The 27,399-nt window shown below is 51.8% G+C and overlaps 1 protein-coding gene and 1 pseudogene across 1 annotated transcript; both read left to right on the top strand.

Moving 5' to 3' along the window:
• Nucleotides 1-827: 827 nt before the first annotated feature.
• FAM174B (family with sequence similarity 174 member B) lies at nucleotides 828-27,399 on the top strand. Its single transcript, XM_032342115.1, has 3 exons — nucleotides 828-1,368; nucleotides 18,387-18,518; nucleotides 26,848-27,399. Exons 1-3 carry the CDS (start codon nucleotides 1,022-1,024, stop codon nucleotides 26,849-26,851), a joined length of 483 nt encoding a protein of 160 aa, XP_032198006.1. The 5' UTR covers nucleotides 828-1,021; the 3' UTR covers nucleotides 26,852-27,399.
• On the top strand, nucleotides 4,766-4,885 carry LOC116592098 (annotated as a pseudogene).

The following is a 27,399-nucleotide window of genomic DNA, read 5'->3' as shown; positions in this document are numbered from 1 at the left end:
TGTTTAAGGTCAGTGAGTTCTTGTCATGTGTTCAACCTATTCAACCACCACTGGAGAGTTTCCTGCCAGGATATTCTTCAAAGTGAAAGGAGGAGGGTCCTCAGGGTAGTTCCTAATGCTCCAGGAAAGCCCTCTGTGCTCTCCATCAGTTCCCACCTTTGGGCCTCCCACTGGAACTCTCCACAATTGTGTTTCTCCACTTAAGCATCATTTAGCTTACAAACCAGAGGCAGCAAGTCAATTACTTCTGGAGTCTGCAAGTTCAGCCTGGGAGGGAGTTTATTAATCCCTCCATTGACTCGTTCTATGGCAAAGATATGAATGCAGAAACGCACTTCCCAATCCAGTTCATAAGCAGAGGTGCAAAATGTCTGGAAATTGACCTCATGAGATAAAGAGCTCCTTTGAGAGAAAGAGGGGAATTGGGGAGATGCTAAAATAGAATGCAATGCATAGGCACGAGGCAGACTCTTTACTCTGGAGGCTTGTTTCCTCATCTGTAAAGTGGGGGATGACCTCCAGGTCCTATAGACTTTGGTTCTTAGTCTGTCATAATCTGGGTTGCTGTGGGCTGGCTCTCTGGGTCCTAAAAAGAATGTTTCAGAGAGAATGAAGACGTACCTGTCTCCTAAAGGGGTTTTAGGATTAAACGAAATAAAGAAAACGTCAACCCCAAAGCACAGAGCTTGCACAATAGTGAGCCTGACCGTGACTGCTTCCACGCAGGGATTCCAGGCCCCGGTGGGGGGAGGGGGGTTGGGGCAGCCGGGGAGCGGGGCACTGCCCGCACCCGGGCCGGGTGGCCTGCCCCGCCCACGTGGGGCCGCGGCCCGTCGAATGACTCCGTGCAACGTGTTGGTGGCAGCGGCGGCGGCTGCGGCTCTTCCGGGCGCCGCAGCTTCCTGCCGAGCACCGCGCAGCCGCCTCCGCTGCGGAAGCCCCGGGTGCAGGCCTCGGCGCCGGTGCGGGACCCGGGCTCAGCCGCGCGCGCCCCGCGGGGCCCCGGCCGCCCGACCGCACGATGCGCGCCGCGCCGCCGCCCGCGCCGCTCCTGCCGCTGCTGCTGCTGCTCGCGCTCCTGGCCGCGCCCGCCGCCCGCGCCCGCACAGCCGAGTCCGCCCCGGCGCCACCGCCCGAGCCCGAGCGCCGACCGCGGCCGTCGCCCGGCCCGGGGCCCGGGAACGCCACCCGGACGGGGTCCGGGGCGCCGGCGGGCGGTGGCGGCGGCGGCTCCAACAGCAGCGGCGACGCCCTGGTGACCCGCATCTCCAGCCTGCTCCGCGACCTGCCCACCCTGAAGGCGGCCGTGATAGTGGCTTGCGCCTTCACCGCGCTGCTCATCGCCTGCCTGCTGCTGCGCGTCTTCAGGTGGGTCCGGCCGCCCCCGTCCTTGCCCCGCCAGCCTGCTGTCGCCGCGCGCCCGCCACACCTGTGCGCACAGACGCTGCGGGCCCTGCCCTGCAGGAGCGCGCTCTGTCCGGTTTCTCCCCGGACACGGTTCAGAAATGCTCGCCTCCTTCAGCGGCGGCTGTCACGGATACTGGCTGCCTTTGAACTCTTGGCGAATGTTTAACGCTAAAAGGAGCACTAAGGATTCTGATAATTTCGCATTTGTTTTTTACACGGAATTAATTTTTGTACCCATTCCACAGATGGGGGAAAAGTCTCCAGAGAGGCAGTGTGGTTTGTTCAAGTAGACTCAGTGGTGGCGGTAGAATTTGAACCCAGGTCCCGTCTGCCTTTAACCTTACCCACCGTTATCCTTCCCTCCTTTGCTTCCCCGGCTCCGTAATGCCCCACCTGCCTTTTCCCTTTTCCTTCATTGTGCTACCCAAAAAAGCAGTGTCTAGGGCTCAGGGATGTGCCCAGGACATGTGCTGGAGGTGTGCTTTTCACCGGGGATTGGAGCTGGACTCTAGGGTGCATGGCGACCTTGGTGGTCTCAGGGACTTTCTGTTGGGGCATGTAAATGTCTCTCTTATGCTCCTGTTGACAGAGCTTATCCCAGTGAGGACTCACAGGGCCATGAGGGGTCCTGAAGAGGCTTTTATCGGCTGCTCAAGTTCAGGTAGAAAGTGTCTGGGAAATGAGGAAGGGGGTTGTGGGTCCCTGGAGTAGAGATGGAAAAAGCTACCTGGAATGCAAGGAGGTCATTTCCCTCAAATGCCTGGAAAATCCTGTTTTTGCAGGAAATGAACCAAATAAATGTGTCCTGTTGCTCAGGCAGGCCGCTGGGAAATCTGGGTGTGTGTGTCCGTTATTCACTGCCCACCGGCCCGTTCCAAGTGTACACAGTGTGCTTTACTGTTTGATCAGCTGTTGGAGGTTTGGGGCCAGGGTCTGGCTCTCCCTGGGGGTGCATTTTCAGCACAGGAGCGGAAACTGGACCTGGAAATGCAGGGTCGGGAGTTATCTGTTGAGGTTTGCTGTTGCCGTGTGACTCTGAGTCAAGGTGTTTCCTTGTGGCTCTGTAGGATTAAATGCCAGAGATCCTGAGAAAATGGAGTAGAGGGGGGCATGTTTTAACATCCACCTCCCCCATCCTCTGCCCTGGCACAGCCCACATTGTTCTTCACCATGCTGATGCCCTTGATGTACTGGGGCATTGACTTCCTGCCCCCCCCATCCTTTCCACTGCCCTCACTCCTCTGCTTCCAAAGTTCAGTGGTTCCCTGTGTAGCTCTTACCTGGGTGTGGCATTCAAGGCTCTTACAAACTGGTCCCAGCCCATTTGGTGGCCATCAGCCAGCCATTCTGAGCCTCCTCTCTGTCACTTGCTTGTTTCCTTATGCTCCATGGTGTTGGTCTGTGCTTTCCCAGCCCTGGGCCAGTTTCTGCTGCATACCTGCTGTGACGGCCCCAAGGCCCAGCTCCCAGGCTTCCTCCTCTGTGTGGTTTTCTGGACATCCGAGTGAGGCCCTCACTTCCTTTTCTGGCCCACCACAGCCCTAGCCTTGCCCATCTTCTGTACAACCCTTCTCACGCCATGTTGGGTGGCTGGGTTTAGTGCCAAGCTCCTATACTCAGTGCACAGGCCTGGCAGCAGGGATGTTCAGTCCCTCCTAGGGTCTCAATGTCCCCCGCCGGCCTGGCATTCAATGGAGGCACCTTCGTCCTTTACTGACTTCCCGATGTTCAGCTGGAGTGAGCCTTGATGCCTAGAGCAGCTCTGAGCATGGAGGTTTGAAACATTTTGCTCAAAATAGGCCCCCAAGCCTACAAGGCAGTGTACTTTTTAAGAAGGCATTTGAACTATTTTGCTGGTCTGCTCCTTATTACCCAGGGGTGGGGAAGAAAAGCAAGCAGCATGGGGCCAGATGTGAGCTGCGTGTTGGGGCGGGAGGAGAGCGGATACTCAGGCCTCGTTGGACGGTTTGCGCAGTGTCGGAAGAAGGTTCTGGTTTCATAGAAGCTGGTCATGTGTGTGATCTGCTGCTTCTTCCAGGGCCGGTGTCCTCGCTGGGGTGAGTTTGCAGGTGGGCCGTGGCCACCCTGGTCTCTGAGGCAGACGGGAACTTAAAGCATTTGACAGCTGGGAAGGGCTTGATGGTACGCAGTCCCCATGGGCTCCTTTGCAGAGGAGAAAGTTACATTCCAGGGAGCAGAGTGAGTTACCCACCAGATTCTCCAACATGCTGTAAATCCGTGGCTGAGGCGGGCGGGTGGCCCATCTTGCTGGTGGTCTGTACCGTGGCCTTTCCCCCCTCCACAGTCCTCAGAAGGCTCAGCCCATCAGGCCTCCCAACCACCTGCTGCTCTGGCTGGGTGTCCTGCTTCTGTGTAGTCACTGAGTCCTGGCCATTCCACCCTGTGCCCACGTCCCTCCCCCATGGAAGGCCCCCTCACCTGCCGGAGCTTCTGTTCGGCTGACTCCCTACTAAGTCTTAGCAATGTCCTTCATGTCCACTGCTGTTCCTGCTGCCAGTCTCGTCCCTGCCCCTGTCCATCCTCTGTCTCTGGTCTTGTCCTTCCTCTGCCCACCTGTGTCCCCATGCACAAGCTCATCAGTGTGCGGATGATGCTGGCTCTTCCTAAAGGGGCCCAGCCCCCCTCTTGAACCCGTGTGTCAGCTTCTGCCTATTGCTCCCTCCTCGCTGGGGTTCCGGGGGTTCTCCAGGTCCTGGGGGCCTGGGACCTGCATGCTCTGCCCCAGTCTGACCCTCTGCCTGGAGTCCCCTCTGCCATCATGACCCCACGGCTGCCTCCTTGCTCTCTGCTCTCCTCTGCTCCCTCTGAGAAGCCTCCCCAGCCGGGGCCCTCCAGGGCTCCCAGAGCACACTGGGACTTTCAAGTTCCTGCATGGGCTCGAGACAGGAGACAGTCACTGAACGTGTCCCTCTGCTTTTCAGCCCAGGGGGCTCCCAAGAGCAGAGCTGGACCTTGGTCATGTGTGTCTCTCTAGCACCGGTTAGCCTCCAAGCCCATGCTGGCATCTAATGAAGATATTTTTTAACAAAGGAGTATGGAATGCCTAAGTATTTTATGCTACTGATATTCCTCAAAAAGCCCTCTGTGACTCGATACACGGCTGTTGCCGGAAGCCTGCGAAGTAGGAATTCATTTGGATGGTGACCCTCCGTGGTGACCCTTAGCAACAAAGACCAGGGAGAAAGAACTTAGGTTACTGCTTATAAAGCAGCAACCCTAGCCCAATTGTCTATTTTCCCTAGAGCCACCTCGCCAGACAACAGAAAAAAGTATGGATCCAAGGAAACTGTTAAAACTAAAAACACACACACACACACAAAAACACTAAAAACATGGAAACTTTGTGCAGTGGCAGCATCGTAGCCAATGAGGGTTATCCAAGGGTGATCATTGCTAATTGAAAGCTAAAAACAATGAATACATGCAGTTGTGAAAAATATGCGTACCTTTAATGAAGCAATTCCATCCCCAAGGTACACACATTTTTCACTGGGATATATCTTCCTTCTTCCAGTTTTATTAATTAGAAGAGGAAGCAAAGGGGTGTGGGCAGCAAAGTTCAGAGCAGTTCTGTTTGGTAGTGAAAATATTTAAATAACCTAAGTATCTAACAATTGGGTCTTGGTTAATACTTTATGGGAAGTATGGAATACTGTTTAACTGTTAAAATGATGACCCTGGGGGCGCCTGGGTGGCTCAGTCCGTTGGATGTCTGCCTCTTGATCTCAGCTCAGGTCTTGATCTCAGGTTGGGAATTCAAGCCCTGCACTGGGCTCCATGCTCAGCGTGGAGTCGGCTTAAAAAAAAAATTAGATCAATGACGATATTGATCTAATACTGTATATTATTGAGTGGAATGGGTTACACAGCAGCATGCTTGGTATGATTTCATTTAAATAACAAATTATACATATAACGAATATGCAAAGAAATCCATGCCTGTATGCTGTGTGCATGGGTGAGGGTGGTTATTTTTCAGATGATGTTTTTACATGATCTGAATTTCTTGACAGTGGACTCGACTGCTCTCCCTGTCTGTACAGTCAGCCCCTGGCTGTGTCTTTGGCTCTGTCTTCCTAAGGACCTGAGAGTCTGGGGCATACATCTACAAATGGGAATTTTGGATCCCAGAGCGACTCATACTTGAGTTTGTACCAGTTCATCCTCCCGCTTGTAGTGCCTGAGGATCCCTCCCTCACAGATGGGGGATCCTTAGTACCACCTGACTTTCTCACTGTTTCGGGCAGATCGGTGTAATTTGGTCACTCATTGTTTTTTTCTTTTTTTTTTTTTTTTTGGGCATTTTCCCAGTTTCTGCTGAGATGGAGCATCCCCCCCACCCAATACTTACTAATCAAGTAGATCCCTCCATCTGCAGAATCACTGATACCTTTTTCGTGTATCTGAATCATTAAGGAACACTGTTTTGGGACTGGAGACAAATCTGGGAGGAGGGAAAGGCGGCTTGCGCGCCGGCACCGTCCAGGTGCTCATGCGCATATGCGCGCGTGCACGTGTTCGTGCGTGTGCATGTGCGCGGGCGCTCATGCGATTCTGGGCGCGTTCCCGCACAGCTAACAGTGGGGCTGTTCCCCCGGGTCTGTTACCTGGTATGTTTCTGAAAGCTGGAAGGGAATCGACGCTGTGTCTAGGAAGCAGAAAACTGCGACTCCTCCAATTTTTTGCTGTTCAGAACTATCTGGTGGGTTGTGTGGCATCAGAGACTCTGAGGTTTCACCTTGCTCTTCGGGCTCTGGGAGAGTGACCTCACTCTCCAGGGTCCTCTGAACAGGGTGGAGACCAGGCAGGGAACCCATCCCCTCCACCATGACACTCCTTCCGCCTTGGATTCTCCACTGCGGAGTCCACATTTCTCAGGTCTCTGCTGGCTGCTTTCTCAGCCACTTCTTATTTCAAAAGCTTGTACAGTCCTCTTATGTGGAAGGAGGGTTGGTGCTTCCTGGGGCATGGGGAGGAAGATGAGCTCTAGGTGGTCTGACACTGCGCAGCCGTCACACTTGCATCCACGGCAGAGGTGCACACCCCGGTGACTTGAGGACGTTGGGACCCCAGCAGCTCAGTTACCTTCCTAAGCCAGCTCTTGGCAGAGGAACACATACTTTCCTGCTTATCCTGGATTCCCCAAATTTCCCATCGTCTGTGTGTTTACATTTATAATAAGAACAAATGTTACTTAAGAGAAAACATAGAAGCTTGATACTTTCGGGATTTGGGGAGACTTACCGTTCTGATGTGGTTTTTAGTTATTGCTCGTTAGTAGGAGAATATTATTGTAATAAACCAGAGCCTTAAGCAGAGCGAGGTTAGCAAGGGAAGTCCCTTTTTATGAGTTTGAGAGAGACTGGGGAGCTTGTTAGTGTCAGGTCATTTTTTCATGGTCTGACCAAGGTTTTGAATTGGGGGAAAAGGTATGGAAGTGAAACATATTTATCCTAATTTTTAATTTTTTAGTGGATTTTCTGTTTTGTTTTTTTTCTTTCTTTTTTTTTTTTTCTTTTTCGGTTTCATTGAGTTAAAGCAGGCATAGAGCACAGTGCATGTGGAGGGCAGACAGCTTCATGGTTCGACTTACCTTTGTTGTGAAATGATGAGCACCATAAGTTTAGCGAACTTGTCACCTCACAGACATACCCAACAGAAAAAGGGAAAAAAAATTTTTTTTTCTTTATGATGAGAACTTTTGGGATCTACTGGTTTAAGCAGCTCCTGGGTACACCGTCCAGCAGTGTTCGCTGTGGTCCTCATGTTTATGACACACTCCCCATATGTCTTTGTCTTACAAGGGCAGGTTTGTACCTTTTGGCCACTTTGATACGGTCAACCCCCCGCCAGCCTTTAATTTTATATATGACATTGAAGAAAGAGTGTTAAATAAATCTAAGACAGTAAAAACGCAGATTTTTTTTTTTTTTAACGAGGGTAGAGTTTATGTTTCATTCTGTTTTCCATAAAGTTAAAAAAACAGTCACAGCACATGGGAAACATAAGTTCCCTCAAGTTGTTCTCCTCCAGGGAGGAGTTTTGCTCCCTTGGGGTCATTTGGCAAGTGCCTGGATATTTAATTTTTTAAAAAAAGATTTTATTCTTATTAGAGAGGGAGAGCGAGAACAAGTGGGGATGGGGAGGGGCAGAGGGAGAGGGAGAAGCAGGCTCCCCGCTGAGCAGGGAGCCCCATGTGGGGTTCGATCCCAGGACCCTGGGATCATGACCTGAGTGGAAGGCAGATGCCACCCAGGCACCCCCGGAGATATTTTTGATTGTCATGCCTTGAGGAGAGGGATGCTGTTGGCATCCAGAATTTAGAGCCCAAGGATGCTGTGGCCCACCCTACAGTACAGGGACAGCCCCTTAACAGAGAACAGTGAGCCCGAGACGTCAGGAGTGCTGGTGCCTCCTGGGAGCCTGGGCTGCAAGGCTGTTGGTCATCCTAAGTGAGCAGTTTACTGAGCCTTTCTGGGCCTTCAGTGTCCAGCACTAATTGCTGTATACACCACCTGTGGGGGTGTTTAGGATGACATGGAGTCAACTGAGCCCCTGGTTCCCCTTTAAACAGCTAAGCATCTTACTGTATTTCAAAATATGGTTCTGAAAACAGATGTAATTTATACCCAACGTTTTGGCCTTGCTTTTGCCTGTAAATGAGCATATAGCCATATGGCCAAAATAATCAGGCAGGTGCATCTGCTTCTGGGCTGCTCTCAAAGGTAATTGGTGACTTTTTAACCTATGTGAGCCTCCCTGGACACACAGGACACCGAGTGGAGGAGGTGCCTCATGGCTGCACTTATTAATGTGCCCGGGAGGACCCAGCACACCGGCCACTGATTTCTTCTATCAGATTGGGAAGGGAGAAAAATGCTTCTTTAATTGAACCCTGAGCCCTCTGCCTTAGATGGCTTTACCTGTAAACTCTCATGCCTGTGAATGCCTCGGTTTTGGGGGCTTTACAAACGCAGATCCTTCTTGGCACACAGGGGTGGGGGTCCCCAGTGTTAGTGTCTACACAGCATGCTCCCAGACTTAAGCAGAGAAGGCTTCAGGGGTTGTGCTGGTATTTTAGTCTTATGGCTGATGCTTTGGTTCTAACTCTTTGCAGAGGGAATTTCTGGGACTGTGAATTTAGACGCATGTTGTCATGGTTTCACTTAAAAAAAATGTGTGCTTAATCTAAGGGTGATCTGCCAGGAACCCAGATTTGGTATTTATTTTCCCAGAGGGTGCAGGAGGGGAGGAAATCCATGCTCTCTGGCAAGTTTGGAGCAGAGGAGAGGCCATGGCACGGAGAGCTCCCCGGACCTCCCTCCCTCTACGCCATTGTACAGATGAAGAAACTGAGGCCCAGGACAAGGGAGGGTTTATTGAGGTCATCCAGTGAGTTTGTAGGAAAAGCAGAACTTAAGCACAGTTGTCTTTAAAAAAAAAAAAAAAGATTTTTATTTATTTATTATTTGACAGAGAGACAGCAAGAGAGGAAGCATAAGCAGGGGGAGTGGGAGAGGGAGAAGCAGGCCCCCTGCCATTAGGGAGACAGACCCACGTGAGGCTCAATCCCAGGACCCTGGAATCATGACTGAGCCACCCAGGCGCCCCAAGCACAGGTGTTCTGATGCTCAGCTCGGTCCTTTCTGGGCCTCCAAGTGGGCTGGGTTTTGGTCTGTTCCCGCTGGGTCTCCCCAGCAGAGGTCAAGGACCCATGAGAAAACATGGTTGACAGGATCAAGCTTTCTTCCCAGTGTATATTCTGAGACCCACTGTGAGCCTAGGGGGAACTGTGCTGTGGGGAACACACACCAGAGCCTGTTCAATCTGGGAGACGGGATAGTGCCCTTGGATGACTCTACTGGGTAGAGAAGAAAGACTCAGCTGGGGAATGATGGATCAAAAGGAACACTTGCACACAAAAGCGTAAATTGCAAAAGGATGGCCCGGGGGCTTTGGTGGGGGACAGAACAGTCTGGCAAGGAAAATGGGGAGGACCAAATGGCCGAGCAGGGTTTGCCGTGGGGAGGGTTGGAGCAAGGGATCGCTTGGAAATCGTGATGATGATAACAGCAGCCACTGATAGTAATTAAGCCTTTATTGTGCGCCATGCGCTGTACTAAACGATTTCTGTGTGTTTCCTCATTCCTATGATCGGTGTGCTGCCGGAGTCCCCACTTTACAGATGAGTAAATCAAGGCACGTGCAGCCGGGGAAAGGCCGGAGTCTGACTTCGGAGCCAGCATTCCCCTTCCTTCCGTTGTCGCAGGTGGATTTCGGAAGACACGGGTCTAGCTGGAGGACACGGGGGGTTGTGATGGGTCAGAGGAGTGGAGGAGGGAATCACAGTGCTGCTTAGGACCGCCGGCCCTGCTAGGGGCTTGATATGTGTTTGCTGAGTGAGTGGGTGAGTCATGATGGGGCTATCGTGGGGACTCAGGATGGTTGTGGAGACCTGTGGAAGGTGCTGGAAGGACTGGAGGCCTGAGTGGATGAAGAGGAGGAGAGAGCTGGGGGCACTGAAGGGCCTGGAGAAGGGCGGCAGAGAGACGGGAGCAGTCAGCCAGGGGAGAATGGGAGGAAGAAGGTGGTGTCCAGTGAAACTTGCTCACAGAAACTCCAGCCACACATCTGGACATCTGGGCTTGGGGTGGAGAGGTTGGGAGCCTCTGAGGGAAGTGACTGTCCCTGAGTTGGGGATGTTGGCAGTGAGCAGTGACATTCCCAGGCCTCCTCTATCATGTGGCAGGGACAGGTGGATGCCGAAAAGGCTATTCATGACATGTGTCCCAAGGCACGGTGACCTCAGAGGTTCTAAGCTATAGTAGGGTCCGATGGGTCCATCAGAAGTGTCCCTCTTGGTCATCTTGCCCCTGCCCTTGAACCAACAGAGCAGCCCCTGGAGGCCGCCTCCCTTGCCTTATGCCCCGCTTGCCTCACCCGGCGCGTCATAGGAAAATGAGGAGGACCCAGCCCTTGGCAAACACAGCTCTGGAGCTGGAGGAACGGGTCTTGGTGTATTTGCCATTGCCATACTGTGCGCCACTCCTCCGACAGGTTAAAGCCGGGGTGTGCTTATGTTGTCTCGGAAGAGTGAAAGTCAGATCTGACCCTCAGGGATTGACAGAGGGGGAGAGAAACAAGTGTGGGGAGAAGGTGCAGGCCAGAAGCTGCAGCATGCACGGGAGCCCTAAGGCTTGTAACTGAGCTCCCGGGGGTTATGCGTATTCAGATGAAGTGAGCGCCCCCAGGGTACGGTGTGCCCGTTGTGTGCTGGATGTGGGCATTGGGCTCGGTCAGAGATGATGGCACTCTCTTAACCCCACGGGGAGAGTGCCCAAGAAGGGGGGGACGCAGCCAGGTTGTCCAGTAGTGACCAGTACCCTCCATCAGATGAGCTGCTGGCGAGCAGGTGTGAGGAAGTGTACTGGTTGAACATGTCCATCACTCCGTCCGTCTGGGCTCCTGCATTTTGGTTGGGTCGTTTGCTGTCCCTCAGGCTAAGCATCACATTCATAGCCACGGCCAGGAGACGTGGTCGTCCCTGGATGCGTGTTTTGTTTTGTGTTGCTCGGATGTGCTCAGTGTTTTTAACAACGGAGAGGGTCGAGAACACTTAAAAATCGAAGTCTCCGCATCGAAAATGTAGGTCTGCTTTTCTGGACGGATGGGGCTATCTGGAGACCCACGGGCTGGCATCTGCCTCGGGCGGGGCGGCGAGCACTGGTCCTCGTGTCTCTGGCTGGGAGACAGAGCATTGGTCACCATCTGCCATCCTGTTTGTTCTTATGTTTCTGTCATCCCAGACCTGCTTCTCTGGTTTCCACTGCCTGGGCCGGGGGCTCAGGGGCATTGGAGTTTAATACCTGGTGCCTTGAGTCACGGTGCTTGACTGGGAGCTGGGTGCTGGGATGACGGAGGAGCCCCACATGGTGGGGAGGGTGTGGCACGAGGACAGGGGTGAGGTGTGGAGGGGCTTCCGGTGCTTCTGGAAGGCTCTCGCTGTGCTCAGGAGGGCTGGACGGGAGCTGCGTTGGAGTGGGGTCCCTGGAGACCTTGAAGCTCATGCTGCACGGGAGGAAAAGCTGTGTCTCCAGGAGCCCGTTGGGAGCAGCGCGAGGTCAGATTCATAAGGTTGTTTCCCTCTTTCGGGGGCTTGTTTGAACTGCTGTGAAAGGAAGGTGTTGGGTGGAGCCTGCAGCAGGACCCGAGGCAGGGCAGGAAGGAAGGCTGTCCTGGTGGGAGGCAGTGGTGGCCTCGCTGCTCGAGCTCGGGCTTAAGTCCAAGTCGTTGCCCATTCTCCAGAGTCCGCCCCGTCGTCCCTGCCTCTCCCGTTCCTGCTCCCCTGCAGAAACACGGGGAGGTGGGTTTTGGGATTGACTTCCTTCTTTCTCCAAGTTTACTTAGTTTTCTAGGGAAGGCTCACTTACGTTTTATGCTCTGAGAACGCAGGTGCAGCAGGTTCAAGGTCAGAGTGAGAAGGGCCTCTGACCCCAGAGCAGAAGCCCCACCAGGCATTGAGGCTGCCAGGCGTCTCAGCCACCTGCTGGCAGCTGCTTGATTTGGTCATTTGCTTTATGAATTTTTCTAAATGTCAAAGGTGATGATAAATAATTAAAATGAAAACAACAACAACAACAACAACAAAAACCCCAAAAAAGCCAAGTAGTGTGGTTTTGGCAGCATGCGGGTCCTTGAGCTATGGAACTACTTTATTTTTTTATTATTTTACTTTTTTACAAATAGACACATATTTTTAATTTTTATTTATTTTTTAAAGACTATTTGACAGAGACAGAGAGCAGGAGCGCATAAGCAGAGGGAGTGGGAGACGCAGACTCCCCACAGAGCAGGGAGCCGGATGCACGGCTCGATTCCAGGACCCCAGGATCATGACCTGAGCCGAAGGCAGATGCTTCACCGATGAGCCACCCAGGCGCCCCCTAAGGAACTACTTTAAAGGGATTAAAAATGAAATCAGCTCAGCTGGGGAGAAAGTCCGGCTGCTTCCCAAAGACACCGGATGCCTGCGGGGGCGACAGGGCTGGCTCCGGGCCGGGCAGAGGGGCCCCTGGGCCAGCTCCAGGAAAGAGCCGGCCTGACACGCGCCTGCTGCATTTAAAAATGTTATCTTAATTACTGACTTCGAATCTTACTTCCTTGTTTGTTCGTTTTAAAAATAGGTTGTATATTCACATGGTTCGGAATTCCTGAGGAACCAAAGGGTATGCTGAGAATAATATTGCCTCTTGTCCCCCTGGCCACTGCGCCTCCTTTTCTGGGTGCTGTCGGCTTCCTGTGACTCTGTGCAGAGATTTTAACAGTGCAGAAATGAACATAACGTATGCACATACACATTTAAATATATACATAGCTTTCCCTATTTTTATTTTATTTTATTTTTTTATTTTTATTTTTATTTTTTTTTAAGATTTTATTTATTTATTTGACAGAGAGAAATCACAAGTAGGCAGAGAGGCAGGCAGAGAGAGAGAGAGAGAGAGAGGAGGAAGCAGGCTCCCTGCCGAGCAGAGAGCCCTATGCGGGACTCGATCCCAGGACCCTGAGATCATGACCCGAGCTGAAGGCAGCGGCTTAACCACTGAGCCACCCAGGCGCCCTATTTTATTTTTTTTAAAGATTTTATTTACCTATCTGACAGAGATCACAAGCAGGTGGAGAGGCAGGCAGAGAGAGGAGGAGGAAGCAGGCTCCCCGCTAAGCAGAGAGCCTGATGTGGGGCTCGATCCCAGGACCCTGGGATCATGACGTGAGCCGAAGGCAGAGGCCCTAACCCACCGAGCCATCCAGGCACCCCAGCTTTCCCTCTTTTTAATATCAACTTTGTAAGATAGAATTCCCATGTCATACAATTCACCCATTTAAAGTGTCTGATTCATGGTTTTTAGTGTTTGTGGAGTTGTGCACAATCACTTCATTCCATTTTATTTTATTTTATTATTTAGAAATTTTTTTAAAAAAGATTTTTACTTATTTGACAGAGGGAGAGAGCACACAAGCAGGGGGAGCAGCATGCAAAGGGAGAAGCAGGTTCCTCACTGAGCAAGGAACCCAACCCGGAACTCGATCCCAGGACCCCGGGATCTTGACCTGAGCTGAAGGTAGCTGCTTAACTGACTGAGCCACTCGGGCATCCCCTCCCCAGTCAATTTTAGAAGGTTTTCATCACCTCAGAAAGAAACTCGAAGCCCATCAGCAGAACCCCATTTCCCTCCCGACCCCCAGGCTTGGGTAAACACTCAGTTGGGATCCATTTCCCTTCCTACTCCTCTTTTCCAGAATTTTCCTGGCTCTTCTTTTTACCCTTTAAAAAATTTTTCCTTCTCTGAGCTTTGGGATCAGCTTGTCTAGCTTCCCCCCCACAAAATCTGCCAGTATTTTATTGGATTTAATTAAACTGGTAGATTCATTTGGGAGCCTTGACATCCGTATGGAGGTTGAAGCTTTCTTGTCAGAAGCAGGGAGTGCCTTCTTTTCGTTGACACAGTCTTCCGTTGGTTGCTTTTGGTGGTGGCAGGAGACAGCTGGCCACCAGGAGCTGTCGCAGTTGGACTTCTAGCTGCCTGAGAGTGCCCACTCTGCGGGTGTGGGGACACCGGGTGTCCCAGCCGAGTCTCCTGCTCTCTTGTTGGAGGTTCTGGAATGTGCTGGACCTAGATTTGCGGGTCAGGTCACTCAGTGCTTCTGGCTTTCGTTTCTTTGACTCCGTGACGCCTTGCTGGCTGGAGGCTCCAGTAAGACCATGGGTGTGATGCCTGGCACTGAGCGTTCCCATCGTGGTGGCTGCCATCACCGTCACCCCAGTGGAGCAATGATGTAAGAGGGCCACACGGCTTTGAGAGTCACATGTAGATGGTGCCCCATGGTGGGGGCAGTGCCCATGAACGGAGACTGCAGGAGAAGAAAGGGGGACACCTGACTTGGGTATCCTGGGAAGGCTCATTGGGGAAATGGGAAAGCTGTGGCCCCATGGGGTGGTTGGGGCAGGGAGGCACCCTGGGGATCCGTCACTGGCACCCCAACTGCACCAGGCAAGTGGTAGAAATGGATATGCCTAGAGGCACGTAATGAAGGAATTGCAGAGCTGAGGTCCAAACCCCATGTCTGGACGTCTGGACGCCACCTCAGTTTGTGGATCTGAGCGCTGCACCCCCCGACCCTTAAGGGTTTGTTTGGTTGTGTTCCTTTTGGTGGGGGAGGCGTAGGGCGGAAGGCTCCCGCCCCTCCCCCCGTTCCCCCCGCAAAGCTGGCCTGCTTAGCTCCATAGCTCTGCTCCTGTCCCTTGTGTTTGCACGGGCGGGCGGAGCTCATTGGGAAACCCGCTTCTGACCAGCTGCTGAAAGGGCCTTTGAGTAAACAAATCCTCTGGCTTTAGGATTACATTTCAGAGTACAAGAATCTTGAACGTCTCCTCTGTCCTGTTAGAAATGTGTGTTTTGGCTCCCGTGGAAGGATCCTTTGTCTTTCAGAACTTCTCTGGTCTTGCCTGTTCCCGTGAAGCACAATGCAAACTTTTACTTAAAACCCGCATTTGCCGTCCCTTCGTTGAGGCCACCTGCTTTAAAGGGACCTTGTTCCAGGAAGGAGAAACCATGTCAGGGGCCATGCTGGGGGCCAGGCTTCTTTCATTCCTGAATCTCCTTCTTTAGACGGAAGCTCTGTGCCCACAGTTTTGGGGAGCTGCTCTCCTGCCCAGTCCCCTGCCCCACTTCACCCCACTTGCAGCCCTGCATATGTCTGGGTTATGAACTCGGGTCTGACTCTACACCTGGGCTCCTAGAACCGTAGATTCGCCTTCTCAACTACGGAGAAGCTGCGTGTCCTCTGTGTAAATAGCTTCGTTGGCACCAGCAAGAGCTCAAACTGTTAAGAACTAGTATTAATTTAAAAAGACAGGTTAGAGTGTCCACACGCAGAGAGGAGAGAGCAGGACTGGGCGAAGTGATTTAGACTAGAGAGATGTCCATTTTCTGTTCTCTGGGGCAGGGCGGCCCTGTTCCCCAGCCCCAGGACCGTTCGCGTCTGCAGGAAAGGCTCGTGGGCTGTTCAGAGGTTCCCCCACTGCCGAGCTGTACGCGGCTGCAGAAGGAGGGGTCGCCTTCTTCTCTGCTGAGGACGGCGCCTTGTCCCATGTCAGGCAGTGATCGCTCACCCTCCTGCCCGCCTGGGAGGGCGCTCGTCCGGGGAGGCCCTGCCGAGGAGTCTGAGTCTCTTTACCTTCTCTCAGGTCCCCGTTTCCCTGTTAACACGTCCGACAGTGCACAGGGACATGGCTCCTGTTTGGGAAGTTTTTGTGTCTCAGAGAGTCGGTCATTTGAAATGTAATTTCTTAGCTCATTAGGTCAAAACTGATATTTAAAGCATGTAGGAGACCTTGCTAATGGCCTTTCCCACTAGTCAGGGTTCTCTAGTGAAACAGGACCAAGAAGATAGAAAGATAGATGGAGACACACACACACACACACACACACACACACACACGGAATGTATGTCGATATATAACCCATGAATTATGTTATTACTACATTAATTAAATTAATCATTTCCCTTTAATACAATCGATAGATTAAAACATATTTTTTGAGTAATTGGCTCATGAGATGATGAAGTCTGACAGGTTCCAGGATCTGCCGGGTGAATGTGCAGAGTAGAGGCCCAAGAGCTTACGATGGCGTAAGTTCCCATCCCAAGGCTGGCAGGCCTGAGACCCAAGAACAGCTAATGTTTCGGTTTAAGTCTGAAGGTAGGGAAGAAACAAAGAACAACGTCCCAGCTCAAAGGCAGTCGGGCAGGAGGAAGTCTCTTACTTGTGGGAGGATCCGTCTTTATTTTCTGGGCAGGACTTCAGCTGATTGGACGAGGCCCACCACACCGAGGAGGGCAGTCTGCTTTACTTAGTCTGCCAATTTGAATGTTAGTCTCATCCAGAATTACCCTCACAGACAGACCCAGAAATAACGTTGATGAAATGTCTAGACACCCCATGGCCCAGTCAAGTTGACATATTATTACATACATACAATTGACCGTCATACCTCTGATGTAATCTTGGGGTATAAAATTCTTTTCTGAGATCATGTGGTTGGAATGGTTAGCATCAAAGCAAGTAGGCACGACATTCTAGAGGCTGGCGGTGTCTCCCAGCTTCTCCCTTGGGTAACTGTTTAGGGGACTTATTTTAAATTAAACAGGTTAATTTTCTCTGTCAATACTCTAAACAATGAGGAAGAAGGAAGGTGATTTTATGGGTAATAATGATCCACTCCCATGAAGGAGAGCTAAATTCAGAGCCTCCAGAACTTTCTTCCAGGGCTGTACTCCAGGGCCAATGACTAACCTGGGTTTTAAGTTCCAAGGGCACGACAAGGTTTTCAAATCAGATTTTGCATTTTCTAGGCTTCACGATACCTGAGAAACAGTTACCAGCAGCCCTGCAACTCCTTAGCCTGAAACCATTTCGGGGTGTCTTTTTGGGCGTCCACATGGGGCTTCCTCAAGCCCTCAGGTCACGGGACGGTCCTTTTCTACCAGAGAACCCTGAGGAACAGGTGTTATGGATTACTGAAGGTGCTTTGTGCCGAAGATACAGATACACATGCAGATAAATATATGTATTTTCTCGTGTAAATGACACTTTTCATGCTTTTGGTAGAGCACACTAGGTAAGACAACAACAATTTGCTATAGTAGAGAAATTACGAGAAACCTGAAAGTGAGCCGCTCCTTTCATCATTGTACAAACTGACTGAAGAGTTTCTGTGCGCTGGGGACCGAGAGATCCTGTGTGTGTCTCGGACGTGGTCCCCACCTGGGAGCAGCTTACCGTCTGCAGGAGCATAAGATCCTTCAGGGCCCATTGATGATTTTTTTGTGGGGGGCGTTGAGGGGCTTGGTTTCTCATAGTATCAGCTCTACTCAAAAAGGAGGAGGGACAGCATAGACTACGAGGCATCTGGGAAAACGTTCAAGATCGTGGAGAAATAAATGCAAAGAGCGTCGGTAGTCACGATAATGGTATTATTCCCAGCGGCGTCATAAACTTTCAGCCAGGCCCAGATGAATATTGTATCCTTCGTGCAGTGTGACTAATGCTGGAGACTGAAGGCCTTGTCTTAGCACTTTCCCTGTGGCCCACAGTGACCCTTTACCATCCCGGAGGTAGACGCTTAGTGTTATAACTCACTGTCCTCATAAATCCTCATGGTGGAAACAGTATCGACTTGTTTTTACAAGTCCTTGTCGTCTGAGAGAGGCTGTGGCACTTCTCTTTATTATTATCACTAACAGTAATTTCTGCTGAGAGCCTCCCGTGTGTAGGTTCCTTATACACACTGTCTCATTTAATCCTCTCTTGCCTGGGAGGGACAAATACGGTCCTTAGACTGTTGTATTTAGGAGGACGTGAAGACTTTGGGATCGCTGGCTTGCCTGTGATCACACAGGTTGAGGGTGCCCGAGCCCTACCCCAATCCAAGTTGGTGGCCCATGGGTGCTGCTCTCGATGCCACCTGTGCTGGGAGCAGTGATGTGCAGATACAGTGGGGGCAGGTTGGGGGTGAGGGAGCAAGGGGGCGAGGGGACAGGTGTGTCACACCCGTGCAGATGCTGCGCTGGATCCTGTCTTCCGTGAGCGTTTCGATCTTCTGCTTATCGCAGATGTTCTTTGCATTCGTTTTACCCTTTAAAAAAAATACTGCACTGGGGTCTCATTTATCTCGATGACGGGGCTTTGCAGTGCTCAGGGCAGGCACGATTCTCCCCCTTTTGTGGCTGAGGACCTAGAGGGCTAGCGTTGTCAGGAGTCCGTAGAGGCCCCATGGCTGAAAGGGACGGGGTGGGGATGTTCGCCGGGGCTTCTGGGAGCCGGGCGGGAGGTGGCAGCGTGACTTACCTGTGGGGGTCCTAGCGTTCTCAGCAACGTGCCTGTCTTCTTCCAGGTCGGGAAAGAGGTTGAAGAAGACCCGCAAGTATGACATCATCACTACTCCCGCCGAGCGCGTGGAGATGGCCCCGCTGAACGAGGAGGACGACGAGGACGAGGACTCCACAGTATTCGACATCAAATACAGGTATGGGGTGGGGACACAGCTCCCTCCGGGGCTCTCGGGGGTCGGGGTGGCAGGGCGGTTCACCTTGGAAAACAACGTGAGGCCAGGTGTGGCGTCCACGTGTCCTTGTTCTTTGGTGGCGTGTCTTGACTTCGGGACGTTCTGCTTACGGAGGGAACTGCTTGGATCCCTTCCGAGAACGCACGGCCCCCAGAAAGCCAGCACAGAGAGGACTCTGGAGCAGCGGTTACTCCCACATTCCCCCGATGCGGGCGCAGGAGAAGTGTGGTCTGCCTGAAGGGCTGAATGTCAAGACAGCGGGATTGTCCCGCACTGCCGGGGCGGGGGCCGGGGGGGCCGGGTCCGAGCAGCCGCAGACGCCGCACAGGGTGCACACAAAAGGACATTTCTCTTTCAGCCTCACCGACACTCCTGACTGAGAGCATGGGGTGGGGTGGGGGTCACTCCTTGGGTGGAATTTGCCGATGAGCTCGAGAGGCCGGGGTGTGACCTGAAGGCGGCCCCGTTGGAAACTCAGAAGGCCTTTGTGACTTCAGGGCTTTAGTCTGGTTTTTGGATCCTTTTGGAGGGTCCTTCGGATCACTGTAAGGCTGTGGGGAGCGTAGTTTAGAGATGAGGACTCAAAGCCCCAGAGAAGAGAAAGCTGTTTGCCCAAAGTTCCAGTTATTACCAGCAAAAGGGAACCACAGGTCTGGGCTGGACCCTACCCCGAGCCCTCCCTGCCAGAGTTCTCCAGAGTGACAGAACCAACAGAAAGATTTATTTTCAAGGTCTAAGTCTGATGGTCTAAGAACCAGGAGAGTCAGTGGTGTACGTCCCAGTCCAGGTGTAGGAGAAGACCAGCGTCCCAGCTTGAAAAGTCAGTGAGGAGAGTGAATTCCCTCCTACCCCACCCCCATCAGAGAGGGCAATCGGCTTCACTCGGCCTCCTGCTAAAATTGTCACCCTCCCCCAGAAACGCCTTCCCAGACACACCCAGGGCAGCGTTTGACCAAATATCTGGGCACGCTGTGACTCGGTCAAGGTGACGCGTAAGCTTCTCCATCCTTGAGAAGGCAAGTCTCCCCCGCCTCTCCTGACTAGTTCTTTATCAGCACAACCCTGGCCATTCTTGGCCTGTCTGTATAAATCATTTGTCAGAATCAACAAAACCAAGTTTGGGGTTTTGACTCCGTGTATCAGCTTAAGGGGAATCAACCTCTTTATGAGAACCCTTCCAATCTATGAATGTGGGTCGACTTTCCATTTATTTAGCTATTTAAAAACATGTCTTTCAGTACTTTCAAAAATTTCCTCCATAGATGTTCTGTAAATTTTTGTTATATTCCCAGATATATTAGATATATCCCCCAATATGTATACACTTTACACTTGCGTCTGCAAGTGTAAATTTATATGTGTATATTTTTAACCTAAAAATACTGTTTTAGCATCATGTCTGAAAAAATGGCTGCGTGATCATGTTTATACACATATTACTATTAGAGTTTGTTAATGAATCACACTTCAATCTTATTAAGAACATGTAAGTGTTAAAACATAGATTGCTTATTGTAGATAGCTGAGCAAACCATTAGCTATAATTTGCATGTTAGGTAGGTAGCCCCCTTGGAGTAGAATCAGAACAATCGGTGATATTCATCCATATGACGGCATAACACACACACGAGAAAGTGATTGTGCTGGTTTTATTGCTTAGCCATTTTATGTCTCACATCAAATGCACAGAAATAAAACATAATGTGAAGAAAACTATGTCCTCATTTTGAGTCACCATGAAAAGTGTCTGCTGCGTCCTACAGGCTGGGGAGGGTTATACCATGGGGAGCCCTCGAGAATCTTACGTGGGTCAATGTACTGTTTTGATTCCGAGACACTAAATAAAATCCCATCCGTATTTAGTGACTGAACCCACAGACCTCACGAGACAGGAAAAGACTGTACCAGAGAAATACTACAGTCAGCCTGTCCAGATGTCCTATCTTTAGACTTGTACTTTGGCGTGAGGTGGAGAAGGGGCCCTTTCGGGGTACGCGGATACGCGTGGTATTGTGGTCCGAAGACTGCTGGGTTACCATAGTGTCTGGTGTTGTTGGAAAGAAGGTACATATTGAAACCACCGTCAGATTAAGAAAACTCCACAGCTCGTCTTAGTTCTTCAGACACTGGAGCAGGCGCCTTTCCTGGGCAGACAGTTTGTGCTGTATGGACGCTGGTACTCTGGTAGACATTTTCAGCTACACTGTGTAAGGCGGCGGAAGCTGTCTCACCATCATTCGGTCTCCAGTACAAATTTATTTCTTAACTGGAAGTTTGTACCTTTGGGCCGTCTTCACCCAAGTCCCCCACCCCCAGCTCTCTGCCTTGGGTGGCTACCAATCTGACCTTTTTCTGTGAGTTTTGTTTTGTTTTGTTTTTGAGATTCCACACATGAGTAAGGTCATGTGGTACTTAGTCTCTCACTGTCCGGCTTATTTCACTTAGTGTAATGGCCTCAGGGTCCATCCCTATTGTTGAAAACGTCAGGATTTCCTTCTGTTTTATGCCCAATAATATTCCATTGTGTGTGTATACCACATTTTCTTGCTCTGTTCATCTGCCGACGGACACTTTGGTGGTTGCCACATCTTGGCCACGGTCGAGCCATAATGCCGTGGTGAAGGCAGGGAGGCGGTGATCTCTTTTTTTGTTTCTAGAAGCAAATGATTACGTTGAACCACCTGTCAGAGTTCCCCAGGTGAGTGGGCGCTCCTCCTCCGTCTCGCACAGCGGTAGCACGGAGCCCCTCAATGCACGGTAGTTTTTATTTTTATTTATTTGTTTATTTATTGTAAAGATTTTATTTATCCATTTGAGAGAGGGAGCATGAGCAGGGGCAGAGGCAGAGGGAGAAGCAGATGCCCCACCGAGCAGGGAGCCCAACGCGGGGCTCCATCTCAGGACCCCAGGATCATGACCCGAGCGGAAGACAGATGCTTAACCGGCTGAGCCACCCAGGGACCCCGCATGGTAGTTTTTCATACAGGCATTGCCTTAAGCCCCTCAGGCACGCTGATGTCTCCAGAGGTTTTAGCAGCAGTGCAGACAGCGATGGGCTCAACAGCTGAGAACTGTTCGCGAACCAGGAAGGGCGGTGGGAGACGAACTTGGCGACGTGTCCCTTTCCAGGGCTGAGGGAAGGCAGGAGAGCTGCTCCCCGTGCAGAGAAGGCAGAGGGGCCTGGGGGCTCTGCCTCCCTTCCTTAAGCTTCCTTTGGGTGTGTTTCCAGTGTCTTCCATGGAGTATTTTAGAAAATCGAGTATTTAGCTCTTATTTTCAGCGTACTTTTCTGGTATCAGCCTTTCGGCTGCCCGCCACAGGCTTTCCTTACCGCCGGGCGCCCCCGGCCTCCCTGTCCAACTTCAAGGAGCTCCTGGCAGACTTTTCCGTTGTTTGTGGGTTGAAAGGCTATCAGGATGTGAATGAATTTGGAGTCGGGTCACGAGATACAAGATTGCTCCAGTCCTCAGGCCCAAAGGCGACGGACTATTTAGGAAGATGGAACAACAGCTCTCTTGAGTACAAGTGTAATATATGCTGTGGACAGTACAGCTAAGAGAAAGGAAAAATAAAATTGCCTGTAATCTCACTGCTTAACGGCAACCACTAGAGTGTGTATGAGTACAAATCTGTGAATATTCTTTTCTTTCTTGCTTTTTTTTTCTCAATAGAAGTAGGACTGTGTAACACATGCTGTTTTAGAATAGTTTTCCACCTGAACGACGCAGTACGAACTTTGTAGGTCAACAAGTTTGAAAGAACGAGAGTCTTAAGACCCGTTTTATGTTCGGTTTAGTGTTTTGGGGAACTTCCTTGTCCACACCTGACAATCCGCTCCTGGGCACTTGTCTTTCCTCTTTAGACGTCGCTCAGCTAAATATCGGGGTTCCCTCTGGGGAACGATGCGGCTGAATTGGGACCTTGGGTTGCGTTTTGAGTGAACGCAGAGAGGAAAGCTGTGTTCTGGGCGCCAGGGCAGTGAGGCGAGGCGGTAACTCGCTCGGTTCCTACTGTCGCGGGGGCATTTCTTTGATAACACGTTGTGACTTAGAGCCTGGACGCATCAGCCAGGCAGGAGATGGGGGGAAGGTGGGCAGGGGGAGGCGTCTGTGCAGAGTCCCCTTTTTAGGGCTCTGATGCAGCTGAGGTGCTCTAATCCGTGAGAGAAGACCTCCGCGCTTTAGGGCCCAGTGTGCTGGGGGCTGGGGAGGGGGGAGGACGACAGAGTCTATAGAAATGAATTTCTAGCTCTGTCCTTAAAAAGGCTAATTAGAGAAAAGCAATGATGGCTTCGCAGATTACAGGGAACCCCGGGGTCTCGGAACAATTCCGTATTTCACAAAGCTTTTTGAGTCCCGGGTGTTTGTGCTTTGAGCTCGGCTGGCCCAGTGTGTGGCTGTGGCTGGTGCTTGGGTCTCTTTGCACACCCACTTTATTACGGGAGACTTCCGTGATCCCCTCTAGGCGTTTCCCCCAACATGAGGCCCGTGTCCGTCCGTGGGCAGTACCGGGGGCTGTCACACCTGCAGCCTGAAGGTAGGCTGCTGGGAGCCCGGGAGCCACGGTGCTCCTCCCCACCGTGCGTCCCGGCCCTGTCCCTCTGACTCTCAGGTTCAGACAGGGTGTGGCCTGTGTCACTCATTCTAGAAATGCCTGCCTCCCACCCTCTCCGGGGTAGAGCTTCCTGTGGGACTCTCATGAGAGATGCCTGGCCTCTTGTCTTTGGAACAAGGGCATTGGGTGGCTGTTTGCAGCAGGAGGTGAGGAAACAGATTGACACGCTTGTCCTAGATGTGGCTCCGGGGCCCAGAGTCCCCAGGGACACCCTGTGGCGGCTGCTGAGTGCACTGGGCACAGCGACTTCTGAGAGGCTGGGCTCAGACGGCCCTTCTGCCTGTCCCTTGCTTCCTTGTCTTCTGGAACGAAGGTTCTAGAGTGAGGAATGAAGCTGTTAGGAGCACCAACCCATGGACGGCTGTGGAGGTGATGGGTATTATGAGCTTCTGAGGCCCGGAAGGAATTGTTGACCTGCAGGGCCCCTCTCGCTGGAGATGCTCGAGTAGCCCATGTGCCCCTGAAACAGCAGCAGGTTCCTCCCCGGAGCCCTGGAGATGAAGCTCTGCCCACCCTCCTCCTTACAGGGTGCTGAGCTTGTGTGTGTGAAATGGCACGTGAAATAGGCATGTCGTGAGACCTTTTTATTTCCCTGAGAAGCATGGGCCATGCAGGGTCCATTCTTGGCAAGGTATCGTGCACCTTAAAACTCTCTGAGTTTCATGTCCCTGAGGGGAGAACCTACACAGACGGGAATTTGCGTGGGAATGAAAATTTGCCACTGAGTGAATGCGACTTACTCAGTTTCCCACCTACACACACACACACACACACACAGAGTTTATAGAGCTACAGAAGAATCAGGCAAAAAGGAAAGAAAACCCAAAAAACAAAACCCAGCACACATAATCATAGCAGCGCTTTTGTAAAAGCTAGCCGTGGTATCCCGTGCGTCCTTTGCGTTCCGCGCCCTGGGATGAAGGCCGCAGGAGTGCCAGCGGTGGCCATCCTCACGTCCGTCTGTCTCACGCGCACTCCCAGGCGGGGCCTCGCTTCCTCCCTCCCTCGGCTTCTGTGTTCTTTATTCCTGGGGCCCGCACGCCCTTTTCCCCAGGCATCCTTCACCACTGCACGGAGAGGTCAGCTGCCAGGGCGCTGGACAGGCGCGGAGACAGGTGCTTCTCTGGCTTTGTGCTGACAGACAAAGCATGGGGCCGCGACAGGGTGGGACACGACCCTCTTCTTCCCTGCGATGGTTATGACTCAGTGTCGCTGGACAGGACATTTGGAGATTTGAAAGGAATAAGCACGGAGCGCGGCGCCTAAATGTGTCGCCTCCTCTCAGGGAACTTCCAGCGCGGGAGACGGGGAAGGCTCAGCATGGAGACAGTTTCAGGTTTATCTTCATGACAACAGGAGTGTCCTTAGCAGTTTGGCTATTCTGGGGGCGTGGGGTGGGGTTGGGAGAACGAGGCTCGAGAGTCCTTTCAGAAATCGCTGCCCAGGCTCCGCTCTGTGGCCAGCTCTCACCGAGGGTGGAAGGCTGAGCCTGGCCCGCCTCCCGGAGCTCGTGCGGAGACGGGGAGACCCCCAGGAGCACGGACACTTACCCGGCAGCCTGAGAACCGCAGGGGAGGAAAGTGGGGTGCTGTGGACAGCCAGGAGAGGTGCCTCTCCTGGGCAGGAAGCTCTTCCCAAAGGAGGTGAAGCCCATGACTGGTTTGAAAGGAAGCGCCCCAAAGCCGGTAAAGGGGCGGGGAGGGGGAGGGCGTTGTAGGGGGAGTTGATGGCTTGTGCGAGTTTGAGTGATTAGAGGGAGAACCAAGTGGGCTGTGGCTGTGAGCCTCTGCCCACCCCCCAGAGCCCTTCTGAGGAGAACCCCAAAGCTGCATGAGCTTGGGGAGGCAGCAAGAGGAAACAAGGAGACCTAGGGTTCATGTCCGTGGTCCCCTGAAACTTCCTGAGTCGTAGTGTCACCAGAGGGTCTGAAGCCAGCCCCACTGCTCAGACTTGCCATGGGGCTCCCCTCCTCTAGAGAGGCGGAAGGAGCTGGTGCCCCCTGGGGGTGACTGCACGAGCCCAGATTGTGCGGAAGCTCTGTTTTCCCTGTTCTGGCAGCTGCCCTGCAGGTTTAGCTCTTCTCTGGAGGAACCGAGGAATTGTGCAGAGCATGGGGATGCATGGGGGTCCGCTGAGTCCGCCCTGTTCCACGCCACCCTTTGTGTTTATTCTGTAGAAGCACAGGGGTGTGCACAGCTGCCCAGGAGGATGGGCGCCATTGGGGTCCCGGCGGAGGACCCTGGGACGTGTTCCTGTAGCATCGCCAAGTGGTGTTGCCACCAGATCAGCAACGTCAACATGCCCGTTCTTGGTTTGGTCTTTGAGAGCTTTGAAAGCTTCCTGTCCCCAGGTCCCCTAGTCGCCGTCCTCAACATGGAGCCTGCGGTGGATGCAGCTGGACCGGTGGGGGGTTGGGGAGGGCAGGCCAGGTCTGAACACTTGAGGTCTAGCAGTCTGCATCTGTAGAGTGGGGGGAGTGCCCGGGCTCCGTGGATGTCAGTCGGCAGGGGTGAGCCCCCCACTCCCCAGCCCGGGGGAAGGGACACAAGGGAAAGCTACCCCACACAGGACACACAGCGGGGGTGGTTGTCTTTCTCGTCCTCTAGTCTTTTGAGGAGGACACCCTAGCGGCCAGTAGGAGGATGCCCCTATCTATTTGGGTTTTTTCCTTGAAAGGAATTTGTATTTGGATGTCATTTCAAACTTTAAAAAAAGTGGCAAAAACAAAAATAGTATACTCTTCCCCCAGATTTTCCTGGTTTAACATTTTGTCTCATTTGCCTGATGGCCCTGTGTTTGTGCCTACGGGTTGTTTTTTTGTTTTTGTTTTTGTTTTCTGAACTCTTTGAGGGTAAGCTACATATATCATGTCCCTTTCCAGCAAATACTGTGGTGTATATTTCCTAAAAGTAGAATGTTCGTGTCTTTTAGAAAGTAGTTGCCCAATAATGATAATATTTGTATTTGGGGATCATGTAACATTTTGAAAAGAAGTTCATTATTTTATGACTCTGTTAAATCCCCACTGTTTTTGCACGTGTGATTTTGTGATGCCCGTGATCAAAGATGAAGAGAGGGCAGTGGTGGCTCTGACCTCGCAGATTTTCTCTCCTTTCCTGAGTCTCTTTGGATGATGTCTTGAATGGATTTAGTTTTCAAACTTTCTTGCACTCACTGCACAAATGTTCCTTGTACCCCCTACGTAGCCCGGTAGCATGTGCTTGGTGCTGGGGATTTAAAGATGAGTGAGCACAGACAAGGGTTTTGCCTTCAAGGAGCTCCCAGACTAAGCAAGAGCCAGACGTGAATCAGATAATGACATAAACCAGGGATCTGCAGATTCTGGTCCGTGGGTCAAATCTGGCTGTCGGCTTGCTTTTGTATGGCCAAGAATGATTTTCACATTTTTAGTGGTTGCCCTGGTGTGGGAAGCAGGGATACAAGTAGGCCAAAATTTTGAAGCTGTGTACTAGGGAGTCTGCCTGGGGACCTGGGATCCTGAGATCCTGAGATCCTGAGATCCTGGGACCTGAAAGGAAAGGAGGAGTTACTTTCCAGACAGTATGTTCAAAGGTCCTGTGGTTGGCGAATGTGGCCTGCAGGATGGAGGCTGTTAGGATCAGAATCGATGCAGGGTTCTGCTGAGGGCACTGACTGGTTCTTCCTTTTCTTTCAGGTAAAATCTGTTTGCAGCATGTTGGCATCCTGTGGAACAGTCAGCTGCGGCCTGGGGTGTGAAGGATCTGGGAACTGTCTCTTCTGAGGTGTTGAGACCGAAACAAACATTGTTGATGAAACTCTGGCACCGCTGCGTGTGTCCAGCGTCAGTTCAGAATGTCACCACAGGAGAGTCGCCTCTACCACCCTCTGGACGCCCCTTTAAAATGTCACCCTTTCCTCCTCAAGAGGGCTTTTGCCTTGCTAAGGGGCAGGCGTAGAAACATTTTGACTTTAAAAAAATAATTTTAAGGTAACTGTTGACAAAAGTAAAGAGTAAAGATCAGAAGTTAACAGGAACCCAAAAACACAAAAGCCTGAAGGATATTCAGCTTATAATCTCTGACATTCTGCTCTCCTGGATCTACAACATTCTAGACGTCTGCCCTTTTGGTGGTCTTTTGGGCTTGGTCAGATTCTGGCCTGCTTTTGGTGATGGCTGTGCGAAAATTCAGAGTTGAAATGTTGAGAGCTAGGCAGCCCTAGCAGAAGTACAACTGGTGTTTCTGGC

Source organism: Mustela erminea, chromosome 5, assembly GCF_009829155.1.
Source record: "Mustela erminea isolate mMusErm1 chromosome 5, mMusErm1.Pri, whole genome shotgun sequence".
Classification (NCBI taxonomy): domain Eukaryota; kingdom Metazoa; phylum Chordata; class Mammalia; order Carnivora; family Mustelidae; genus Mustela; species Mustela erminea.
Note: the sequence above shows the minus strand (reverse complement) of the source record. Positions and strands in the feature narration are given on the sequence as shown.